The following is a 22,252-nucleotide window of genomic DNA, read 5'->3' on the forward strand; positions in this document are numbered from 1 at the left end:
GTGACAATACATCAAATTTGGTGTCATAAAATATATCTAAATGATGTAATTTTGATGATATATGTATTTAAAATACTATAACTTGTGATATGAAGGTGAATTTAAGGAAATTCTATATTGTTAATCAAAAGTCAACAATATAATAATAAAACGCGTTTACGAGAACTACTAAAAAAATTTGAGTTATAAATTTTACTTGGTTAAATAAAATAATACAAGGAAATAAATAAATATATATATATATATATTAAAATTTTAAAACTATAATTTTTAATATGCCATCATTCAATATATAACATACCAGTTAAATAAAATGATTCAAACTAAAATTTAATTAATCATTTACAAATTAAACTAATAAAATATAATTAATTCTGAAGCGGATAATCTGACGCGATACAGTGAAAACTAATATCTGATTAAACGGGACTAGAACAAGAATAGTTTTTTCATAATTCAAAATATCGAATATATGACTTGATCTTTAACAACTGAACATGATATGCTACATTGAACACTCCTAATATATACGAGTATCAAAATATTTAAAAATGTGAGTTTGCACAAAGCTAGAAAAGTAACTACACTACTAACTGAACTAAATATTACATGGTTTTATGAACTTCATGATGGCTAACTCATATCTACTCTCTTTTTGCTATTTGAAATTCCTGAAAATCATTTGTCTGGAATCTGGTTTATAACGATTACATGAAAAATCATTAAAAGTCTTAATCGACAAGCTCAAAAAACTAATTATAAAAAATTAAAATTTGATAACGAGATAATGTTATAACATACTGTATCAAAGTAATAATCATCTAATATTTTTAAATTAACAATAAAAATATAATACGTTGAAGTACTATATAATTGATATAAAAAAATAAAAGGGTAAGACACGTCAAAGGTGTCAGAAATTTTAGGGGTGCAATTATATGGTTAGTAGTTCAATTGATACTTTTATAATAAATTAAGGTATGTGTCTTTTTACATACAACATATGTTTCAATTTCTATTTATACAAAATGTGTGCAACATATGCAAAAAAGAATGTGTTGATGATCTGCTCCATCATGTATCACTTTAACAATTGTGCAAAACGTATGCTCAAAAAAGAAGAAATAAATGTAAGGCAACACGGACCACACATCTTCATTTAATCATGATTTAGGTTATCTTAATTCACATATGAAGAACAGATTTTCATCAAAATCATGGTATATTAGTTGAAATAATTTAATAATTTCAACAATAAATTACAGATACTTTTAATGAGGTATAATATATTTAAAATCTAAAAGTTTCAGTATTAATTTTGAATATAATTTTGAAATGTAGTTTTTGATCCATATATTTTTTTAAAAATATACTCCCTTCGTCTCATTTTAAGTGATCTTATTGGACTTTCACGGAGATTACGAAAAAGGTAGTAAAAAAAAGAGTAAATTTAGTTGGAAAATGGGTAAAGTGGTGGAACATATCAAAATTTAATAATAGACTAGTTGAGAAGCCGTGCGTTGCGGCGGTCTATAAAAATTATATTAATTATTCAATATTAATATTTGCAGAAAAAATAATTTTGTGGCTGACTATAAAAAATATATTAATATTTCAAAATTAATATTTGTAGGATAAAATAAATTTTATATGATAAAAATCTTGATGTAATACCAATACTAATATATAAAATTGCAAAATTGGAGTATAATTCATGGTGAAAAAATGAAAATAAATTTAAACACGTAATTAACAATTTAAATCACGACGATTCTTAATTTTATTTGTGTGTTTTTTTTAAAAGTAATTATGTTCTTACATTGTCACCTTCCTCCAATTTTTTGAATTGATTGTGCAAAAAAAACATCTGACTTAAATCCGTGAGATAGCGGTCTATAACTACCCTTACTTGTAATAACCTTTATTTTTGAATACTGTATAAACAACCTTCACTTAAAAGTTGCTTGAACGGAGAAAACATATAATGCATGAATAATTTTTTCCTCCGTACAAAGTAAATCATATAAAAATTAACAACAACAAACATGTCCGATGAACAAAACAAATATTATAAAAGAATAACCAACAAACATACATCACTAATAATTAATTTATTGATATCATCCATCAATAATCAATATCATGTCAAAACTATATTCTTTTCTCATATTTGGATTTGTCGACTATTGTTGTGGTATTGAGAGAGTCAGATGAGTAGTTCTAATTGCTGATATTTATGAAAAAAGGTATTTCTAATTTCTGATATTTTTTTGACATTTCTGATACTTTTCATCCAAAAATTTCAGAAAATTAGAAAAATAGAACAGAGCGATGTGAGAGGCGCCACATACACGCTCCGGCAGGGTTGTGGTATTGTGAGAGAGGAGGTTGTGTTTAGATAGAGTTGTAAACGAACCGAACTGTTCGGTAAGTTCGTTCGGTTCGGTTCGGTTCGTGTTCGATAAGCTCGTCCGGTAAGAGCATCTCCAACGGTGTTGGCTATAATCGTTGGGTAAATTGGACCTGTAAGACATTATGTAAAATTTGCTGAACCTGTAAGACATTTTGCTTCAATGGTACTGGCTATATTGGTTGGCTATAATTTAAAAATAGTATGTTATTAATATTTTAAATTGTTAAAATAGAATATACCATTTCAATATGGTAATAAATGTTGTACAATCTTCCTACAGATTTTCTTACAGACCTGTAGAGGTTCGACAAATTTAGCCATCCATAGGAGGTTGGCTAAATTTATAGACAACAGCTGAGCATGGTTGGAGTTGAGTTTTTGGAGCTGTTGGCTAAATTTTTTTATTTTAAGTATGCCAACTCATCTTTTAGCCAAGGGCTTTGGATGGTTAGAGATGCTCTAAGTTTACCGAACACGAGTTCGAACAGCACTTTGCGTCCGATAAACTTAACGAATCGAACTGAACTTTTAGGATGATCGGTTCGTGTTTGGTTCGTTAAGCTCGTGCTCGGTTCGAGTTCGAGAAGCTCGTGTTCGTTCGACAATAAATAAAAATATTTATAATATTATATGTAAATATAATATATAATATTATTTAAAAATATACATTGTTCGCGAACAGTTCGTGTTCGGTTCATGTTCGGTTCGGTTCGACATGTTCGTGAACAGTTCGTGTTCGGTTCGGTTCATTACCGAACCGAGTTCGGACAGAAAATTTTGTCCGATAAAATTATCGAACATTGTTCGGTTTGTTAAGATTTTGTTCGAGTTCGATAAGAGTTCGTCCGAGTTCGGTTCGCTTACAGCTCTATGTTTAGATGATTCAAAACCCTACCATCTATTGGGGTATTTATAAATGTAGATAGACTTGTGTGCTACTCTTTCCCATAATTAAATAATCTGAAACAAAATCAAATTAAAACTTTCAAGCTACTATATTCCATAAATAATTTGAAACAAAATCAGATTCTGAAATTTGCTTCTAATATACCCGAAACTAAAAAAGGTAGTTCTAATTTCTGATATTTTTCATCCAAAAATTCCAGAAAATTAGAAAATTAGAACAGAGCGATGTGAGAGGCGTCACATACACGCCCCTCGCTTCTCCTTTATATAAGTATATTGATTGATTTGAGATAGTGGAGGTAAGTGGTGAGTGTAATAGTGTTTATTTAATAAAAAAAAATATAAAATAGAGAAGTGGTGGGTGGTGTAATAGTGAAAAGTAGTGTTTAAAAATAGTAAGTATAATAAGTTCATTATTTCAGAGATGTCCCAAAAAAGAAAAAGGGTTATATAAATTGGAATGGAGGGAATTATACTTATTATTACTATTAATGCTATTAGGTTGCAAATATTACATTTTTCATATTTACATATTTTGTCAAAAAATAAAATGTAATAGTTACGCTCGAGACAATACGATGACACACAGATATTATATAAAACACAATACAAACTCAAGGCCCGTATGAGAACAATATGATGACACGTGAATATTATTTAAAATACAGCAAAAACTAGAGACCCGTGCCTTGTACGGGCTTTTATGTTAGTATTAAATTTTGAAAGATAAAACCAAAATGAATAGAAAGTTGGTATTTAATAAAATTTTAACTAGTTTTTATAAACATACACTGATACTTATGCAAATTAATGTGTATTTAATAACAGTAATTATTATATATCATGTGCCCAGTTAGCCATTTCCATTTATTAAATACCAGCTCTAGATTTTGGAGTTGGAAAAAGTGGCAACCAATACTAATTAGTATATGATGATTTGGTGTTTTCAATTTAGGAAGAAAACGTTACATAATGAAGTTTTGATATTTTAACTCCAACAAAACGTTATATGATGTAATGTTTTGTTAGGGTTAACCGAACACAACGTTATATAAACTAGTGTTTTTTTTTTTTTGAAATAGTCGTACTTGCATTAATCAAATCGTCTCTAGGGCAAGGTTACAGATAATAAATTCAGGAGCAGCGTATAACCATTCCTGAGGACCTGACATTTAACACTAACATAATACCAGACGATGTAGCGGTTTCTATGAATATTCAGAACGCTACACGATGTAGTGTTGATAAATGATATTTAGGACCGTTTTTTTGAATACTGATATATAGGGAATTAATCATGGATATAGTGATGATGAAGCTAACACCCTGTGACCATGAGCCATGAGGCAACAAGTGGACAATTAGAGTATAATTTTCAATTTTGCTCAAAAAAAGAGTATAATTTTCAATAATTTTATATATAAGTTATTCAAAATTTAATACCCTTTTATTTGAATGATAAAATTGACTTTTATTTATAAAATTATAAAATGAAGTTAATTATCCAAAAAATAAACAAATTATAGTTTTAATTTAATTTCCGGTTTACTATTACTTCTAAATCAGAAGCTAGCTTATTTATAAACTTTAAATTTATTATCAATACACAGAGTTTCCTGCTCAAAATGTAAAATGTCTTATAAAGCTCAAAATCGAAAATGTTTTATAACATAAATAATGTACAACTCAAAATCAAAAATGACTTCCGAGCCACACAGGCTTCAGAGTTATGCCGGTAGGATCCAAAAGGTAAATAAATATATTCAACATCTCATATAACCCAACTGAAACAAGACGGACAACAAAATGACAAAATCCTTGGAGATGAGAAAAAATATCAAAACTTAAGATTGTCGACTTCAAGCATACCATTCTGCAAATTGTATCGGAATATAGGGTACAGAAATTCACCAGCGCAAAAACCAAAAACAAAATTACAACAAACTAGGAAGAAGTTGTAAAGGGAGTTCAATACCCAAATATCTGTCTCGGATAGTAAACCTACCAAGATTGGACAGCCGAGTAACTTTTAAGTAACACTTAAATAAACAGATGAATTCCACCCTAAAGAAGATCGGCAACATTGGCTGGCAGCTCCTCCACTACTACATTGTAGAACTTCTGTATGTCAACCAACATCCTGTCATCATCCTTGGTCACAAAGTTGATTGCAAAACCTTTCCTTCCAAAACGTCCAATACAGCCAATTCGATGAAGGTAGTTCTCTGGCTGAGTCGGCAAATCATAGTTAATTACAAGGGATACTTGTTGGACATCTATACCACGAGCCAGAAGATCAGTGGTAATGAGCACACGAGAGGAACCAGAACGGAATTCACGCATAATTATATCTCTAGTGTTTTGATCCATGTCTCCCTGAGTGGCAGAGACTGATTGATCACGGCTACGCATTTTGTCGGTCAGCCAATCAACCTTGCGCGTGGTATTAACAAAGATGACACTCTGAGTAATAGCCAAGGTCTCATAAAGATCACAAAGTGTTTCCAGTTTCCATTCCTCCTTGTCAACATTAACATAAAATTGTTTGATACTCTCAAGAGTGAGCTCATCTCTCTTTACCAGAATCCTTACAGGCTTTTTCATGAACTTCCTTGTGATCTCAAGAGTCTCAGGAGGCATGGTGGCAGAGAAGACCCCAACCTGGACTTTGGGAGGTAAGAGCTCGAAGATATCATAAATCTACAACAACAAAAAGAGCGATCAAAACATTAAAAAAATAATAATAAATTAAAAGAACAAGCAAAACATTAAGAAAAATAAATTTATGAATGAGCCACCTTCCATTTATATACAATTTTCAGATGGTATTTCAGTACATTGTGCATCTTCCATATTTATGTGGAAAGAACGTACACAAAAATGACTACATAACCAATATATAACGTGTTGAGCTACAAAAATCTAATTTTCGATTGAATGTCTATTAAGCAGAGTGATGCCCATAAATTAATAATTAAAAAAAAACTAGTACCTCATCCTTGAATCCTCCGGAGAGCATTTCGTCAGCTTCGTCCAAAACAAACATCTTGATGTGATCTGAGCGCAGAGATTGTCTTCGCAACATGTCGAACACACGGCCGGGAGTACCAACCACGACATGAACTCCACTTGACAGAATGCGCTGATCTTCAAGGACACTGGTTCCACCAACACAAGCATGAACCTTTACACCAAGATAATCACCAAGTGCTCGCATAACCTTCTCAATCTGCTGTGCTAGTTCACGAGTAGGAGCAAGAACCAGACCTTGACATTCAACAACACTATAATCAAGCTGCTGCAGAACTCCAGAGCAGAAAGTTGCTGTTTTCCCAGTACCAGACTGTGCCTGTTGAATAACATCTAGCCCCTTGCAGAATGGAACAATTCCCCTCTGCTGAATTGCAGATGGTTTCTCAAAACCTTTAAAACATACAACGAAAAAGCACATAAACTTCGAGAGAACTTTCATTTTCAAGGAACTGAAAATAAACTGTAATCTGCCAACACAGTATTTTTTTGATAAACCTACGCCTATCACATGGTAAAGGAATTTTAGAGAAAATATAAACAAAGGCTGGATGTGGAAGGAAGGAAGACAGGGTGAAACATTGCCTTTCTAGTGGTGTTCGTAAACATGTCAATTTCATGGCATTCTAAAACTTGGAGAATTTGGTAAAATAAAAACATTTACAAGACAAATCATTTCAGGTAAATTAAAACTTTCTGTGCCATTTATAAATTACTCTAATCAAGCTGCATTCTACTTTGCTCCGGACTTCATACACTGCTACTCCTAGAAGAAAGCTACGTGAAATATAGTCATTAATCTACATTGAACAGGTTACTGTCGAGCAGTTCCTCAGTCCAATTTGGACTATGCTCATGGGTAGATAATGGAGCTGTGTTCTAGGTTGCTCCAGACATTGCTTCACTAGAAAAAAGCTACATGAAAACAGTATAATAATAAAGAACTCATGAGCATGTTACTGACTAGCAGTTTCCTCGGCCCATTTTGGAATATGCTGATTGTGCAGATAATAAAAAAATATTCTAGATTGCTCCAGAAATTGCTAAACTATAAAAAAGCTACATGAAAACTTTATAGTAAATAATCTCATGAGCAGTTAGGTCACTGAAAGCAGCTTCGCAGCGCATCCCCCCCCCCCCCCCCCCCCCCCCCCACAAACAAAAAAAGGTATTAATTAAAAAAAAATCCCACCCAATGGTAGTCATAAAACTAATATGTTCTTTATTTATCTCAAAATGTTTTAGTCCTGGAGTTTTTTAATTTGGTCGCATGCAACATAAAGAAACCCAAAGTTAAAATCTTCTTTACCGTAGGCATAGATGCCTCTCAAGAGATTCTCCTGCAATCCCATAGCATCAAAACTGTCATAAACCTCATCATAGGATGTAAAGAAATCTTCTCCATCAGCACCAAGTCTGCCCCAATAAATTCATAAAAAAATAAAAAATTGTTTTCAGCACAGAGGCAAGAAAATACAGGGGGATTTCATTACAGAAATGGAAACCAATCAACATATTTGTATGATGGAATAACCACATATTGAAGCACAGATCACTTACAACTCGGTCATTTTTGCGTCAAATTGACGTGCATCAAATTGAGAACCTTCTGGTGCAGCTCCAGCCATGACTATTAGGAATACACGAGAAGAACATTAGCCAAAACTATGGTAACTTGAATCAAAGGAACTATTCTGACATCACAGAAATTAAACACACACTTCCCCTGCTCTTTACCTTTGTCTGTATTATTTTTAGGCTTTCTTGCATTCAAATCACTTTCTCTTTCATTCTCAGACATAATTTCGGCACTTTTCTTTGCTAAGCCCTCCAGTGAAACCAATATATTCTCATATTCTTCAAAAGATGGTTGTACAAGCCATCCTTGGATTGATTTCACAAAGGGAACGAATTCGGGCTTCAAGCCATGATCAACTATGCACTTCAACTGGGCGTCAGAAACCAGCTCCTCCGGGTTAAGTTTGGAAATCTCTGAGCACAGGTTCTTGATTTTCAAGAAAAACTGTGAAATGGACAAAGTACCTTGTGTGGCATTTTCAAGCTCATTCTCTAACAACCTTAATGAAGCTTGATCGTCAGTTTTATTGAATACATTAGTAAGAGTTTCCCAGATACTACTTGCTGACTTGCAATAGAGAATATGGTGAAAGAGGTCATCAGAGATGGATCTCTTTAAGACAAATTCAGCTCTGCCGTTCTTTTTCTTCCACTCCTTGAGAGCATCATCATTAACTTGGGTATTTTTCGAAGAAATACTATGTGCTCCACACACAATATCCCACAAATCTTCACTAGCAAGATATGACTCCATACAACTTCTCCAGATTCTGTAGTTGGACTGGTCTAGAGTCATTAGATCAAATGAATCCACTGCCACTCTAGAGCACAAACTATACTTCATAGAAGGATCTTCAACTGCAATTATATATAATAAAAAAAAACTACATGAAATATATAAGAACTCAAATGGGCTGAGATGCATCCAAAGATGAAAAGGCCATAGTAAATATTCCCTCAAAAAACACAAACAACAAAGACACACTTTGCAAAACTTAATTATTCTGAATATGGGATAGTAGTTTTTGCTTCCTTCGTGAACAAGAGCACTCTAATACAAAAATCACACTCAAATGATGATGTACTTTCAAATTTAGTAGTATCTAAATTTAGCACATAAACAGGAAAAAGAATCTAAACTCAAACTCAAATGATTATGTACTTCCAAATTTAGTTGCATCTAAATTTAGCAAATAAAAAGGAAAAAGAATCAAAAATCATAACATCATCTATAAGCAAAAAGTCCCGCTTTTCCTTATCAAGTATTAAAAGCATCGCTGGTAACAATCAACAAAACATAAATTATAATGACTGCTTAAGACTTTATCTTAAGCAGTCATTATAATTTATGCAAATTAAACATCAATAACACAAAATCTTCTAAATCCTTTTTTATATCGCCAAAACATACGCCCAGAAAAACCCGCTGCTATTGCGAGGACATACTCGTTCACTCTTTTTAATCTTATGCTATTCTGCCTTGTAAACCCTAGGTTATATGGTTAAACCCTGCTGTGTACCATGGACGGAATGAAATGAAATTTGTACTCTAAATTGGAGGTGAGCAATCATTTCATTCTAACTATTTGAACTAGAAATCTAATCACCACTGTTCATTCCACTTCTTCGTTACGTTTCCTGCAATTTTCTCATACTTTCTACATTTTTCATTACATTCTCCCCATTCCATTGAAATAAACGCAACCCCATGTATCAAACTGTTCTTAAAAAAATCATTATAATTATAGTGAAAACAAACTTCATTTAGCGCAAAAAAGTAACTATGACACCTCAAGATTTACCAGTAAGAATGAATGAGCGAAGATGCAGCATGCATGGAAGACAAAAGAGGCCATCAATATTCCCAAAGAAGTAATAGCAGTATTGATGGATAGTGCTTTTATTCAAGCTAGAGACCCTTGCACTTCCTTGCAAATTGTGAGAGTTTTTTCATTAATACTCCTCTGTTTTGAAATATAAGTTGTTTAATTTTTTCGCACACATTTCCTAATTTTTTTGACCGCATAGTTAAAATTATTATTTTTGAAGTTTTTTTTGAATAAAAGTATATTATTAATATTATAATTCAGAAAAAAGAATTTTAAAAATAATAATTTTAACTAAACGGTCAAAAGACTTATAAATATGTGTCAAAAAGTCAAGCGACCTATATTTCAAAATAGAGGGAGTAAAAATTTTTACTTCATTTTCTTTATATCAGGAATTTTCACTTCATTTATTTAAAAGAGATATTTCTTTTACCTCCTAATGTTTAACCTTCCAAACTAATAAAATATCAATCGACTAAATAAAATGTAGTTTCTCCATAGTATATTTTGAATTAAGTTGCTTCAGCTAAATGTACAATTTTAGGAACCGGTTCGATGCATCAAAAACAATGACTTAGGAGGTAACAAGTGGACAGTTAGAATTATTATTTTTCAATTAATTTTATATTGTATATAATTTACTAACAAAGATAAATTTAATACTTACTTATTCGAATGATGAAAACTCAGCTTTTATTTTTAAAAATTATAAGATAAAATAAATTATTCGAATGAATACAGTCTAGTAAAGGGGTGGCATATCAGACACGACCCGAAACCCGACTCGAACCCGACCCAACCCGATTTGCTGAGACAAAAACCCGAAAATCACCCGAAAATCACCCGAGTGACCCGAAATGGACCCGAAGTAACCCGAAATTAGAATTACATTTCTAATAACTTCAATTTGCTATTGTATTCAATTTTAAGTGATTTTACCTTGACCCGAAATCGACCTGATTGCTAACACGAACACGACCCGTTATCCGAAATTACCACCCCTTTATTACTTCTAAATCAGAAGCTAGAGTATTAACTTTAAGATTTATTATTAATACACAGACATTTTCTACTCGAAAACCTTGGAAAAGAGCCTAGCTCAAAATCTAAAATGACCTTCAAGCCGGACCAAACAGTCTCAATGATATGCTGAACCATATGATAAATAAATACTCCCTCTGTCTCATTTAATTGTATATGTTTCTTTTCAACTGCTCGACACGTATTTCAATGTTCATATAAAATAGGGTCTTTCTAACGTGTGCCCAAATACACACAATAAACACTAACTTTGATGAATTTGGTGGATTTTTATTGGTGAACTTGGTGAAAATATAAGGAGGCCATCCATATTTATGATTGGAGGACCAATAAAAATGCACCACAGTCATGAAAGTTAGCGCTTAGTGTGGGCACACCACAGAAAAACCATATAAAATATAGTTTTGTAACTTATTTTTTACTCCCTTCATCCCAAATTAGATGGCCCCGTTGACTTTGGGCACACAATTTAAGGTTAATTGACCGCATAGATACGTGACTTATTTTTAAAATTTTATTTTTGCAAATAAAAATTAAAATATAAAATTTTCATTTATAAAAGAAAAAATAAAAAAATAAATTTCGGAAGTATACGGTCAATCCACCTAAAGTTACGTGCCCAACGTCAAAGGGGACATCTAATTTGGGATGGAGGTAATAGATTTTCTTTTTCTGAATAAAAATATAACATCCAAACTTTAATTCAGAAAAAAAAAAATTAAAAATAAATTACACAACTACACTTTACAGGAGTATTAAAGTCCGTGCCGCGTCCCCGTTCCCCGTATACTACTCAGGGGGCGGAGGGAGTATTCAAACATCTCACATAACCTTTATAACCCAACTGAAACAAGACGGACAGCAAAATGACAAAATCCTTGCAGATGAGAAAAAAATCAAAACTTAAGATTCAGCACTTGAGCTCAAGTGTTCGACTTCAAGCATACCATTCTGCAAATCGTATCAGAATATAGGATACAGAAATTCACCAAATTTTGCGCAAAAAAAACAAAAACAAAATTACAACAAACTAGGAAGAAGTTGTAAAGGGAGTTCGATACCCAAAATATGTGTCTCGGATAGTAAACCTACCAAGATTGGACAGCAAGGTAACTTTTAAGTAACACTTAAATAAACAGATGAATTCCACCCTAAAGAAGATCGGCAACATTGGCTGGCAGCTCCTCCACTACTACATTGTAGAACTTCTGTATGTCAACCAACATCCTGTCATCATCCTTGGTCACAAAGTTGATTGCAACACCTTTCCTTCCAAAACGTCCACTACGACCAATACGATGAAGGTAGTTCTCTGGCTGAGTCGGCAAATCATAGTTAATTACAAGGGATACTTGTTGGACATCTATACCACGAGCCAGAAGATCGGTGGTAATGAGCACACGAGAAGAACCAGAACGGAATTCACGCATAATTATATCTCTGGTGTTTTGATCCATGTCTCCGTGAGTGGCAGAGACTGTGTGATCACGGCTGCGCATTTTGTCAGTCAGCCAATCAACCTTGCGCCTGGTATTAACAAAGATGACACTCTGAGTAATAGCCAAGGTCTCATAAAGATCACAAAGTGTTTCCAGTTTCCATTCCTCCTTGTCAACATTAACATAAAATTGTTTGATACCCTCAAGAGTGAGCTCATCTCTCTTTACCAGAATCCTCACAGGCTTATTCATGAACTTCCTTGTGATCTCAAGGGCCTCAGGAGGCATGGTGGCAGAGAAGACCCCAACCTGGACTTTGGGAGGTAACAGCTGGAAGATATCATAAATCTGCAACAAAAAGAGCGATCAAAACATTAAAAAAAAAATAAATTAAAAGAACGAGCAAAACATTAGGAAAAATAAATTTATGAATGGGCCGCCTTCCACCTATATACAATTTTCAGATGGTATTTCAGTATTGTGCATCTTCCGTATTTAAGTGGGAAGAACGTACACAAAAATGACTACATGACCAATATATAACGTGTTGAGCTACAAAAATCTAATTTTCGGTTAAATGTCTATTAAGCAGAGTGATACCCATAAATTAATGATTATATATTATAAAAAAAAATTAGTACCTGATCCTTGAATCCTCTGGAGAGCATTTCATCAGCTTCGTCCAAAACAAACATCTTGATGTAATCTGAGCGCAGAGATTGTCTTCGCAACATGTCGAACACACGGCCAGGAGTACCAACCACGACATGAACTCCACTTGACAGAATGCGCTGATCTTCACGGACACTGGTTCCCCCAACACAAGCATGAACCTTTACACCAAGATAATCACCAAGAGCTCGCATAACCTTCTCAATCTGTTGTGCTAGTTCACGAGTAGGAGCAAGAACCAGACCTTGACATTCAACAACACTATAATCAAGCTGCTGCAGAACTCCAGAGCAGAAAGTTGCTGTTTTCCCAGTACCAGACTGTGCCTGTTGAATAACATCTAGCCCCTTGCAGAATGGAACAATTCCCCTCTGCTGAATTGCAGATGGTTTCTCAAAACCTTTAAAACATACAATGAAAAAGCACATAAACTTCGAGAGAACTTTCAGTTTGAAGGACAGAAAATAAACTGTAATCAGCCAACACAGAATATTGTTTTGATAAACCTACGCCAATCACATGGCAAAGGTATTTTGATAAACAACATTTGTAATTCGATAAAATTTTATTCTAAAACAAAATTTTATTTTCAAAGCCCTTGCGTAGCGGGCATAAATACTAGTATAAATAAGGGCTGGATGTGGAAGGAAGGAAGACAGGGTGAAACTTTGGCTTTCTAATGGTGTTGGTAAACATGTCAATTTTATGGCATTCTAAAACTTGGAGAATTTGGTAAAATGAAAAAATTAAAAAGACAAATCATTTCAGGTAGATTAACTTCTGTGCCATTTATGAATTACTATAATCAAGCTGCATTCTAGTTTGCTCCGGAGTTCATACATTGCTACTCCTAGAACAAAGCTACGTGAAATATAGTAATCAATCTACATTGAACAGGTTACTGTCAAGCATTTCCTCGGTCCAATTTGGAATATGCTAACCGGGTAGATAATAAAGCTGCGTTCTAGGTCTCCAGACATTGCTAAACTAGAAAAAAGCTACATGAAAACGATATAATAATGAACTCATGAGCAGGTTACTGACGAGCAGTTTCCTCTGCCCATTTTGGAATATGCTGATTATGCAGATAATCAAAAAATATTCTAGATTGCTCCAGAAATTGCTAAACTAGGAAAAATGTACATGAGAACTTTATAGTAATCAATCCAACTCATGAGCAGTTAGGATCTATGTTACCCGGACTCTCCATTTTTGTGCCTATACCCGTGTCCACCGGACATGACATGGGTGTGGGTATGGGATCTGTGTCGGATCCTTCTTATTACAACCGGACACCTCACCTTGTAACATCCCATGTCAAAATGAAAACTTAGGTCTTGTTCCAACTTGTTTATAGAGATCAAGATCCATGAATGACTTGTTTCTATGTTGTTCTATTGATTTTATGCTTCAATTTTCAGCATATGTGATTTATGTGCAATAGACACTATTTTTATGAATGTACCATAAATCAGGCTATATTAAGTTTGACTTGCATGGAGCTTAAGTGCCAAGTCCCCGTACCCGAGTCTAATTCCGGATCCACATCCACGAATCCTAATTATCCTAAAACTACGAATCTGACTCTTGGATCTGTACCCGTGTCCGATACCCATACCCGTGTCCGGGTAACTTAGGTTAGGATACTGAAAGCAGCTTCTCAGCGCATCCCCCCACCCCTCCCAAATATTATGTTCTTTATTATCTCAAAATGTTCTTGTCCTGTAATTTTTTAATTTGGTCGCATGCAACATACAGAAACCCAAAGCTAAAATCTTCTTTACCGTAAGCATAGATGCCTCTCAAAAGATTCTCCTGCAATCCCATAGCATCAAAACTGTCATAAACCTCATCATAGGATGTAAAGAAATCTTCTCCCTCAGCACCAAGTCTGCCCCAATAAATTCATAGAGAAAATTTAAAAAAAAGTTTTCAGCAAAAAAGCAAGAAAATACAGGGCGATTTATTAGAGAAATGGAAACCAATCAACATATTTGTATGATGGAATAACCATATACTGAAGCACAGATCACTTACAACTCGGTCATTTTTGCGTCAAATTGACGTGCATCAAATTGAGAACCTTCTGGTGCAGCTCCAGCCATGACTGTTAGGAGTACAAGATACAAAGTTTGCATGAGGAAGAAATGAAGAGTCAAACTAATTAAGTAAATAATAAACTCATGTGCTCAACTATAAAATATGTGACTTAATGAAGGTTTAAGAACAATTGTGATTCAAATAAAAAAATACACACATATTACATATATATTGATGGCAAACTGAAAAAATGTGGAAAATTATTCCATTGCAAAGTATAAAAGAACCTAGTAGCCCCCTGACATAATGCTTTACTATGAGCTGATAATTTCAGAAAAAGAAATTACATAACATAAATAGTTCAAACAAAATTTCACAACTACAGAAGTAGAAGAAACGAACTTCAAATATTGTTGCTCAGTGGGTTGATTCATTACGTTTTCATGATAGGAAATATTAATGAGTCGAGTAATGTTAATTTGATAGCCTAAATCATATATAAACTAGAAACAATAGATGCGAGATATAGAATAATAGATTATTAATATATTACTTAGTTCAACTCACTATATTTCTGTGTTCCACAAAAATGACCAAGGCAGAAAAACAGTTAATTAAAATAAGAAAGGGCCACTCTAATTTTTTTCATAGTGGCAAATTTTTAGTTGTTCACTAAAAGTTAACGCTGGAAGGTTTTTATTTATAATTTGCACAGTATATGCTATCACTGCGTATGTATATGCCTAGCTCAAACTTAGGCCAAGCCCAATATAGTATCTACCTCTAATAACTAATACTGAAACATTGGGATACAAACACACCCAAACAGAAATACCTTATTTTGCAAAAAAAATGGATGCTTAACAGAATATCTATAAATTATTATAATTGATTCAACAGAAAATATATTACGCCTTGCCTAAATCAGTTGTTCAGCAATACTCCATTTTTCTTGACATTAATAAAAAGTAGTAGACGCAAGTTTTGTGTGCCAAATGAATGTGTATAAATATCTGTTTTTAAGCATCATCTGCTACTCCACCAATTGCATTACAGCCCCTATTCTACAACATACCCATATTTATACAGAAAATGACAAAATTACAAAGCCATAAATTCCGTATACTTGTCAGCTACACTAAGTTTAAAGCACAAATAAAAGATCCCTCTTTACAGCATAACCAATGGAGGCATCTGGATTGCCAAAACCGAAATTCAATTTTTTCTAATATATCTCTCATCATACAAAACCATTACAAACATTAACTGTAAAACGGTCTTTTTATACCCCTAACCTATAGGGGGGCATAACATGCTTGAATTGCTTACATGTGAAGCATTTAGACAAAGTAATGACAAACACAATCCAGTCCAAACCCTTCCCTACTCAGTCTACACATACACATTACCAATCAGCTTCTTCAACCTATAAACCGACTTCTCATTCCCCCAAAAACAAAACACAACCCTCAAACTTATTAAGCTAAAAATCTTCCCTTCATCAAACAAACCCAATCACACATTCACAAGAACTTCAATCCAAACAAACCCACATCAAATAAATCAACTTTATGCAAACCCAACTACAACTCAAGCCTTGACAACAGCAAAAACACATAAAAATCGAAACTTTAACTCAATCAATTAAGAAAGCTAAACAAAACTAAAACCCCATCTCAAAAAAACAAAAAGATACAATATAAAGCAAGCCCATCAATCCATACACACATATAAACATACCCATGTATTGAATTAAAGATAGATTGAAAATTTTATATGGAAAATAATAAAGAATAGCTTACTTGTTGAAGATGAGTTGAAGAGTGAAGTGGGTTCTTGAAAAGTACGATTAGGGTTTTCTCAAACTCCTTAGATCTACGCCGCAGGAGTTGAGAATTTTGCAAAGAGATAGAAAGTAGTGTGAAAAGTGTTGTTTTGTATACAAAACCTCGGAGTTGAACGGCGCCGTTTGATTTTATTGCTCAATATTGCTACGGTTTTCTTTTCTTTAACTAATAAAATAACAGATAAATACTTCTGAGTTCATAAAAGAATAAAATAAATTTCAAACTAATAATTTATTTATATGAAAACAGTTTGAGACTTTGAGTGGCTGTCAAATCGAATATGAACAGATTTTGAGCAAATTCAATCCAGTCTGTCGGTCTTATAATCGAAAACAAGAACTAAATATTTAGGAAAGTAAATTGGGTGTTTGGCAACACTTATTATAAGTGTTTTCGGGCTTTTTTAGCACTTTAAGTTGTTTAAGTGTTTTCAGGCTTTTTTAGCACTTTAAGTTGTTTCTGCTTTTTAGGTAGTGTTTGGCAAAGTTGGATTTTGAAGTCAAAAACTGGAAGTTAGAAATGCTAGCTTTTTTGGACTTTTTTTAGTAATTTGCATTTTTTATGAAATTTTTAAAATTTTAATATGTAATAAACTTTATTTATTATAGAAGTTTATTTTAATAATTTGAAATTACCAAACACACAATTTGTTGGATTTCGGGGCAATAAAACGCAGCGAAAAGTAACGTAAAATCAAAAATTTCCGAAACCCTAATCGCAGAATCCATCTATAATGCATGGCTGATTATGGAGATACGAAATAATACCTTATTAAACCTTTATGTTAGCGAAAGATGGAGGTCCGGAATAAGCAATCACCACGCAGCCCTCGGTCTAAGGATCGCGTCTCTAAACAGTCCCGCCTGATCGCCTAATGATCACCGGAACCGGTACTAGCCGAAGTCAACCTCTCTTTCTAGCCTCTCCTGATGCAGAGCTGCTGGGGTTTATAAAACGAATTTATAACTCATCATCCTAAAACAATACATCATTATGTATTTATAGGGAAAGGAGAGATGGGCCTAACCCTAATCGGTTTTGGGCTTCTCCAAATACAATCCGATTTAGGTTTTAATATTAAATTCGAAATCCTGATTATTTAATTAAGACCGGCTCAACTAAACAATTTATTCCGAATTTAATCATTTAATTTAAATTCGGAATTTAAATTAAAACTCCTTTAAACGTTTGAAGTGTGTGACCCTTTAGGTTATTATTACGTTGGCAATAATTTAATATCCCATAATAAAATTATATACAATGAGTGGCATCTAGTAATACATCATTGCTACCCAAGTAATAATAATAATTGGTGATTCAATTAAACCTTTTGTGAATAATGTACAATGTAATATAATCCTTTTAACCTTATATTATAGATCAAACTCGAGGCATGCATTGTGTCATCCTTTTCAATGTTTAATCCGAATTTTCTTGATCAATGAGTGGATTATTAAACAAATCAATATTTGAGCACGGCCATGCATTTCATAGTCTCACTCAATCAAGAGGCCAATAATATCACTCCTAAAATAGGAGGGTTAAATCCTTTCTAGATCATTCATATTTCTCATATGATTCATAATATACCCAATATACATTTTATCATCACCTGGTCAAAGGTAACTTTTAATGCAACCAAAGTATATTAATTCTCATATAGAAATATAATGATATCAAGTCAGAGGATCATTACATCATTATCACAGTGAGAATTTCTAATGACACTTATTAACATGTAGAATCTCACGGTGGGTCATTCCAGTGCCATGTGTTAATACATGCACTTGTGTTTTTGACTTTAGTATCACCATACTTATGATCATTGAGATGTGATCATCAGTCAACAAACACACTAGTCTCCATGCATTACTATTGTCCCTTAATAATAATGCTCGACTAGGGACCTTTAGAAATATCGATACTATTCTCATAATCTCATTTCTAAGTCACGCACTTAGAGATATAGAATTGCATATCATATTCCAAGGACATTTATTATGCTATAAATTTATCACGCAGTAAATAAAGAACATAATAAATATCTATTCAATAATCAATAAAACATAATCCATAATATGTTACATTCAAACATAATAGCATTGTTTCTAGGACACTAATACTAACATAATTGACTTATAAATAAAAGTTACCCAGACACTTTTAATAACTTATAAGTCTAATTCACTTATCATTTATATAATCTATTTCTTATTTTAAGCAATAAGTCACTTTTTTTTAAGTTGCGCCAAACGGCCCAAGTTTGAAAATTGAACAGTTGAATTGCAAGTTTTTAATATTGAAAAATTATACTAATTTAAATTATTAAATATTACATTTGGCAAAAGGAAGGTATAGTCTTGCAACGATTTTTAACTATATTATTCTATGCTCTGGAGAAGAAGAAAAACTCTATAATAGCAAGAAGAAGAACTCTTGTGAGAGACCTCAAACGAGTCTCAAACACCCCCTCGCTAATCCTTCAAAGATACTTTCACCTTTATGCACTAAGTTATAGTCGATGATCAATCATCATTAATCCACTTTTTAAGAAACTGATCACATTTATAATTATAAATTAATTTTTGATTTATCAAATTAATCTCTGTTGCCTGTCTTCTTCCATTATGTCCAAATCACATTTTTTATAAAACTGTTTACGAGTGAGACGTTTGTCCCGACTTTAATCTCGGACTTAAAACTGCATTCAACTTTAAACTAAAATTTGGTGTAATAAGTCAGAAGTCAGCTTAAAGTCAAAAATAAGTCAGAAGCTAACTTAAAGCCAAGAATTAGTTTGAAGTACTTTTTTTAGTGAATTAATTTTTCTGAACTTTTTTTTTATATAAAAATTACACCCAAGTCATAAGTTATCCAATAATCAATTTTATTTTGATTTTTATATTTTTAATTATCTTTAAGTTTTTAATAAGTTATAATTACTCAAACAGACATTTTAAACTCCCGACTTATCACACAAGTCATGTTAAGCCATAAGTCATAAACTCAGTCAAACGGACTCTAAGAGCAAGTGCAGTCAAACGGGCTATAAGAGCAAGTTCAAGAGTGTCCTAAATTGATCACCTAAATCAAATTTTAGTTTTAAGGCATTTGAAGCAAATAAGTGCTCCAACCATGACCTAATGGTACCTTAAAACAGCGGGACATCTAACAAGTACCTTATTTTTCAGGCACCAATGTGCATGTCTTAAATCAATAAAAAATAATTTCCATCTATCTGAACACATATGTCTCCTCTCTTCTTTTCAGTTCCCTCCTATAATAATTCAAATATATCACTAGACACAAGAATGACACATATGATGGAGTTAATATACGAAGATGATGTCTTGAATCACTGAAATATCATTTTTTATTACTCCCTCCGTCCCCCTAGTTGTATACATTGGGGGACGGGGACGCGGCACGGACTTTAATGCTCCTGCAAATTGTAGTTGTGCAATTTATTTTTAAAATTTTTCTTTTCTGAATTAAAGTTTAGATATTATATTTTTATACAGAAAAAGAAAATCTCAAAAATAAGTTACGGAACTATATTTTATAAGAGCATTAAAATGCGTGTCGAACAGTTAAAAAGAAACGTATAGAATTAAATGGGACAGAGGGAGTATATTTTTAAAACACAGGACATCGTTGGACTTAGGTGTCAGTTGTCACCAGCTAGCCTGCAACGTTTTCAAATGTTGGGCTGATAATGGGTCAGACTGGACTTAAGCTGGAAGACTACGAGGCTGTGGATTTGATCCGGAGATTATGTGGGCTCACTATGTTTACGATAACCAAACAATTCCAATGTCCTTAAATCAAAGTATCCCAAAAAAATTTCTTTTACACTATTCTGACAAACGAGGCCCAAATAATGATATTCTCTGGGTCCGATAATGTAGGAGGTGGTCGGGTCTCAGGTCCGTTGGATAAAAAAATTAAAATTCTACTAAACATGATTTCGAGGTTTTTGAGATAATGTTAGAGCTCACCATGTTAAATAAAGCGGTCAATATAAAATATCATATGCCTTACTCTAAATTGTTTGATTTTTCTTGATCAATTTTTAAAAAAAATTTATTCATATATTAATAAACTTAAAAATGTGTATAATATCATCTTATTATTTTTTTTTGCATATTTTAAATGAATTATTATATATATATATTGAGTTAACTTACAAAATTTCTTATTTTAGTTAAAAAGTTTAAATAAATTGATCCTAATGAGATAAAGCCAATAATAGGAATTTTTTAAATTTAGTCTTACATTATTCTATATTTATTGTAGTTTATCCTTTCATTAAATTCAACATATCATATATTTACAAGTCCGATTTCTCTTTTTAGAACGTTAATTTCTTTTTTACTGACTCGACTATATAAAAGAAAATCAGGTCTTCTCATGTTGAGCCAAAAAAAGACTAAGAAGTTTTCAATATATATATATACAAGATAGATATACAAGATGTTATAATATCATGTTAAACTTATTTCGAGATTTTTCACTCCACATTTTTTTATCGATATATACCACTAGTAATATTGGAATTTTCTAGGCCCAAAAAAAGAAAGCGAAGATAGATGGAATAATAGAAACATGTGGACGGGCTGTAGACACCACCCCACAGTCTCAGTCTCACCCCAAGGAGCCATGTGGAAGATAGGGAGGGGACCTCCTTTCATGTCTCATAGTGGCCGAAAGCATAACGACCGATGGGATAAGTTATAGTAGTAATATTTGCATGTTCGTCTGCGCATACAAGATAAGTGTGCGATGAATTATTATGAGAGGATGAACATGCAAATAAATGCCCGCAATCAAATACACTTTATCTTCCTTGATCAATCAATCCCATTAGGGCTACCACCAAGTAAAGGAAGATGCTGTTACGTTGCGTGACTTGCGTCCTTTCCATCATGTCAACAAATTGAAACATTCGTGTAAGGAAAGGATGATATTTAGGCGTACTATCTAGAATTTATGAGTCAAAAGTTTCGATTTATAAAAGATATGGATTCTTAAAGACAAAATTTAAAAAGTTGAGAATTCATACTTATTTTCTAATGAGTTATTTTATTTTTAAAATTTGATTTTACATTCATGCAAACAACCATTTTAAAATTTAATTTATAATAATTTATTGTTATATTAATAATTTTTAGAGAAATTTGGAAAAACAACCATATTTTTAAATTTATTTCAAATATACGGTCAGAATTGCATGTGAGGTTGCAACGCTCCTTAAAAACAGTTAATTTTCAGGTTGCAACAGTTGCAATTGAGGCACTGTATTTTTGAAGAAAAAAAAAACTTTGCAACTTAGGTATTTTAAAAAGACCTAATTTTTATATCAAATAAGTTTTAAATAACAAAAAAAATTATCTAAACACATAAAATAAAAATCACTTTTCACTTTTAATGAACTTCTCATTTATAATTAACAAACTA

At 32.7% G+C, this 22,252-nt stretch overlaps 2 protein-coding genes across 3 annotated transcripts; both read right to left on the reverse strand.

The window, feature by feature from the left end:
• Positions 1–5,274: 5,274 nt before the first annotated feature.
• LOC108203909 (eukaryotic initiation factor 4A-2-like) lies at positions 5,275–16,808 on the reverse strand. Of its 2 annotated transcripts, none has more exons than XM_017373114.2 (5): positions 16,751–16,808; positions 7,910–7,979; positions 7,659–7,765; positions 6,312–6,742; positions 5,275–6,019 (listed from the first exon to the last, which is right to left on the reverse strand). In XM_017373114.2, exons 2-5 carry the CDS (start codon positions 7,975–7,977, stop codon positions 5,384–5,386), a joined length of 1,242 nt encoding a protein of 413 aa, XP_017228603.1. In that variant the 5' UTR covers positions 7,978–7,979; positions 16,751–16,808; the 3' UTR covers positions 5,275–5,383. The 2 variants fall into 2 exon arrangements, with proteins under 2 accessions (XP_017228603.1, XP_063946804.1); XM_064090734.1 differs by lacking the exon at positions 16,751–16,808 and adding an exon at positions 8,087–8,782.
• LOC108203902 (eukaryotic initiation factor 4A-2-like) lies at positions 11,683–16,892 on the reverse strand. The gene is made up of 5 exons (XM_017373106.2): positions 16,751–16,892; positions 14,946–15,015; positions 14,693–14,799; positions 12,878–13,308; positions 11,683–12,584 (listed from the first exon to the last, which is right to left on the reverse strand). The coding sequence occupies exons 2-5, from the start codon at positions 15,011–15,013 to the stop codon at positions 11,949–11,951; spliced, it is 1,242 nt and encodes a 413-aa protein (XP_017228595.2). The 5' UTR covers positions 15,014–15,015; positions 16,751–16,892; the 3' UTR covers positions 11,683–11,948.
• Between the last annotated feature and the right edge of the window lie 5,360 nt (positions 16,893–22,252).

The sequence above is a fragment of the Daucus carota genome, chromosome 1, assembly GCF_001625215.2.
Source record: "Daucus carota subsp. sativus chromosome 1, DH1 v3.0, whole genome shotgun sequence".
NCBI lineage: Eukaryota > Viridiplantae > Streptophyta > Magnoliopsida > Apiales > Apiaceae > Daucus > Daucus carota.

What these genes read in the sequence shown, in the direction of transcription:
- LOC108203902 (XM_017373106.2), bottom strand. Translation starts at nt 15,013, where the DNA reads ATGGCTGGAGCTGCACCAGAAGGTTCTCAATTTGATGCACGTCAATTT. An exon ending in GACGCAAAAATGACCGAGTT is followed by an intron (nt 14,800 to 14,945) that starts GTAAGTGATCTG and finishes TTATTGGGGCAG; the next exon opens with ACTTGGTGCTGAGGGAGAAG. An exon ending in CCAGAGGATTCAAGGATCAG is followed by an intron (nt 12,585 to 12,877) that starts GTACTAATTTTT and finishes TTTTTGTTGCAG; the next exon opens with ATTTATGATATCTTCCAGCT.
- LOC108203909 (XM_064090734.1), bottom strand. Translation starts at nt 8,771, where the DNA reads ATGAAGTATAGTTTGTGCTCTAGAGTGGCAGTGGATTCATTTGATCTA. An exon ending in TAAAAATAATACAGACAAAG is followed by an intron (nt 7,980 to 8,086) that starts GTAAAGAGCAGG and finishes TATTCCTAATAG; the next exon opens with TCATGGCTGGAGCTGCACCA. An exon ending in GACGCAAAAATGACCGAGTT is followed by an intron (nt 7,766 to 7,909) that starts GTAAGTGATCTG and finishes TTATTGGGGCAG; the next exon opens with ACTTGGTGCTGATGGAGAAG.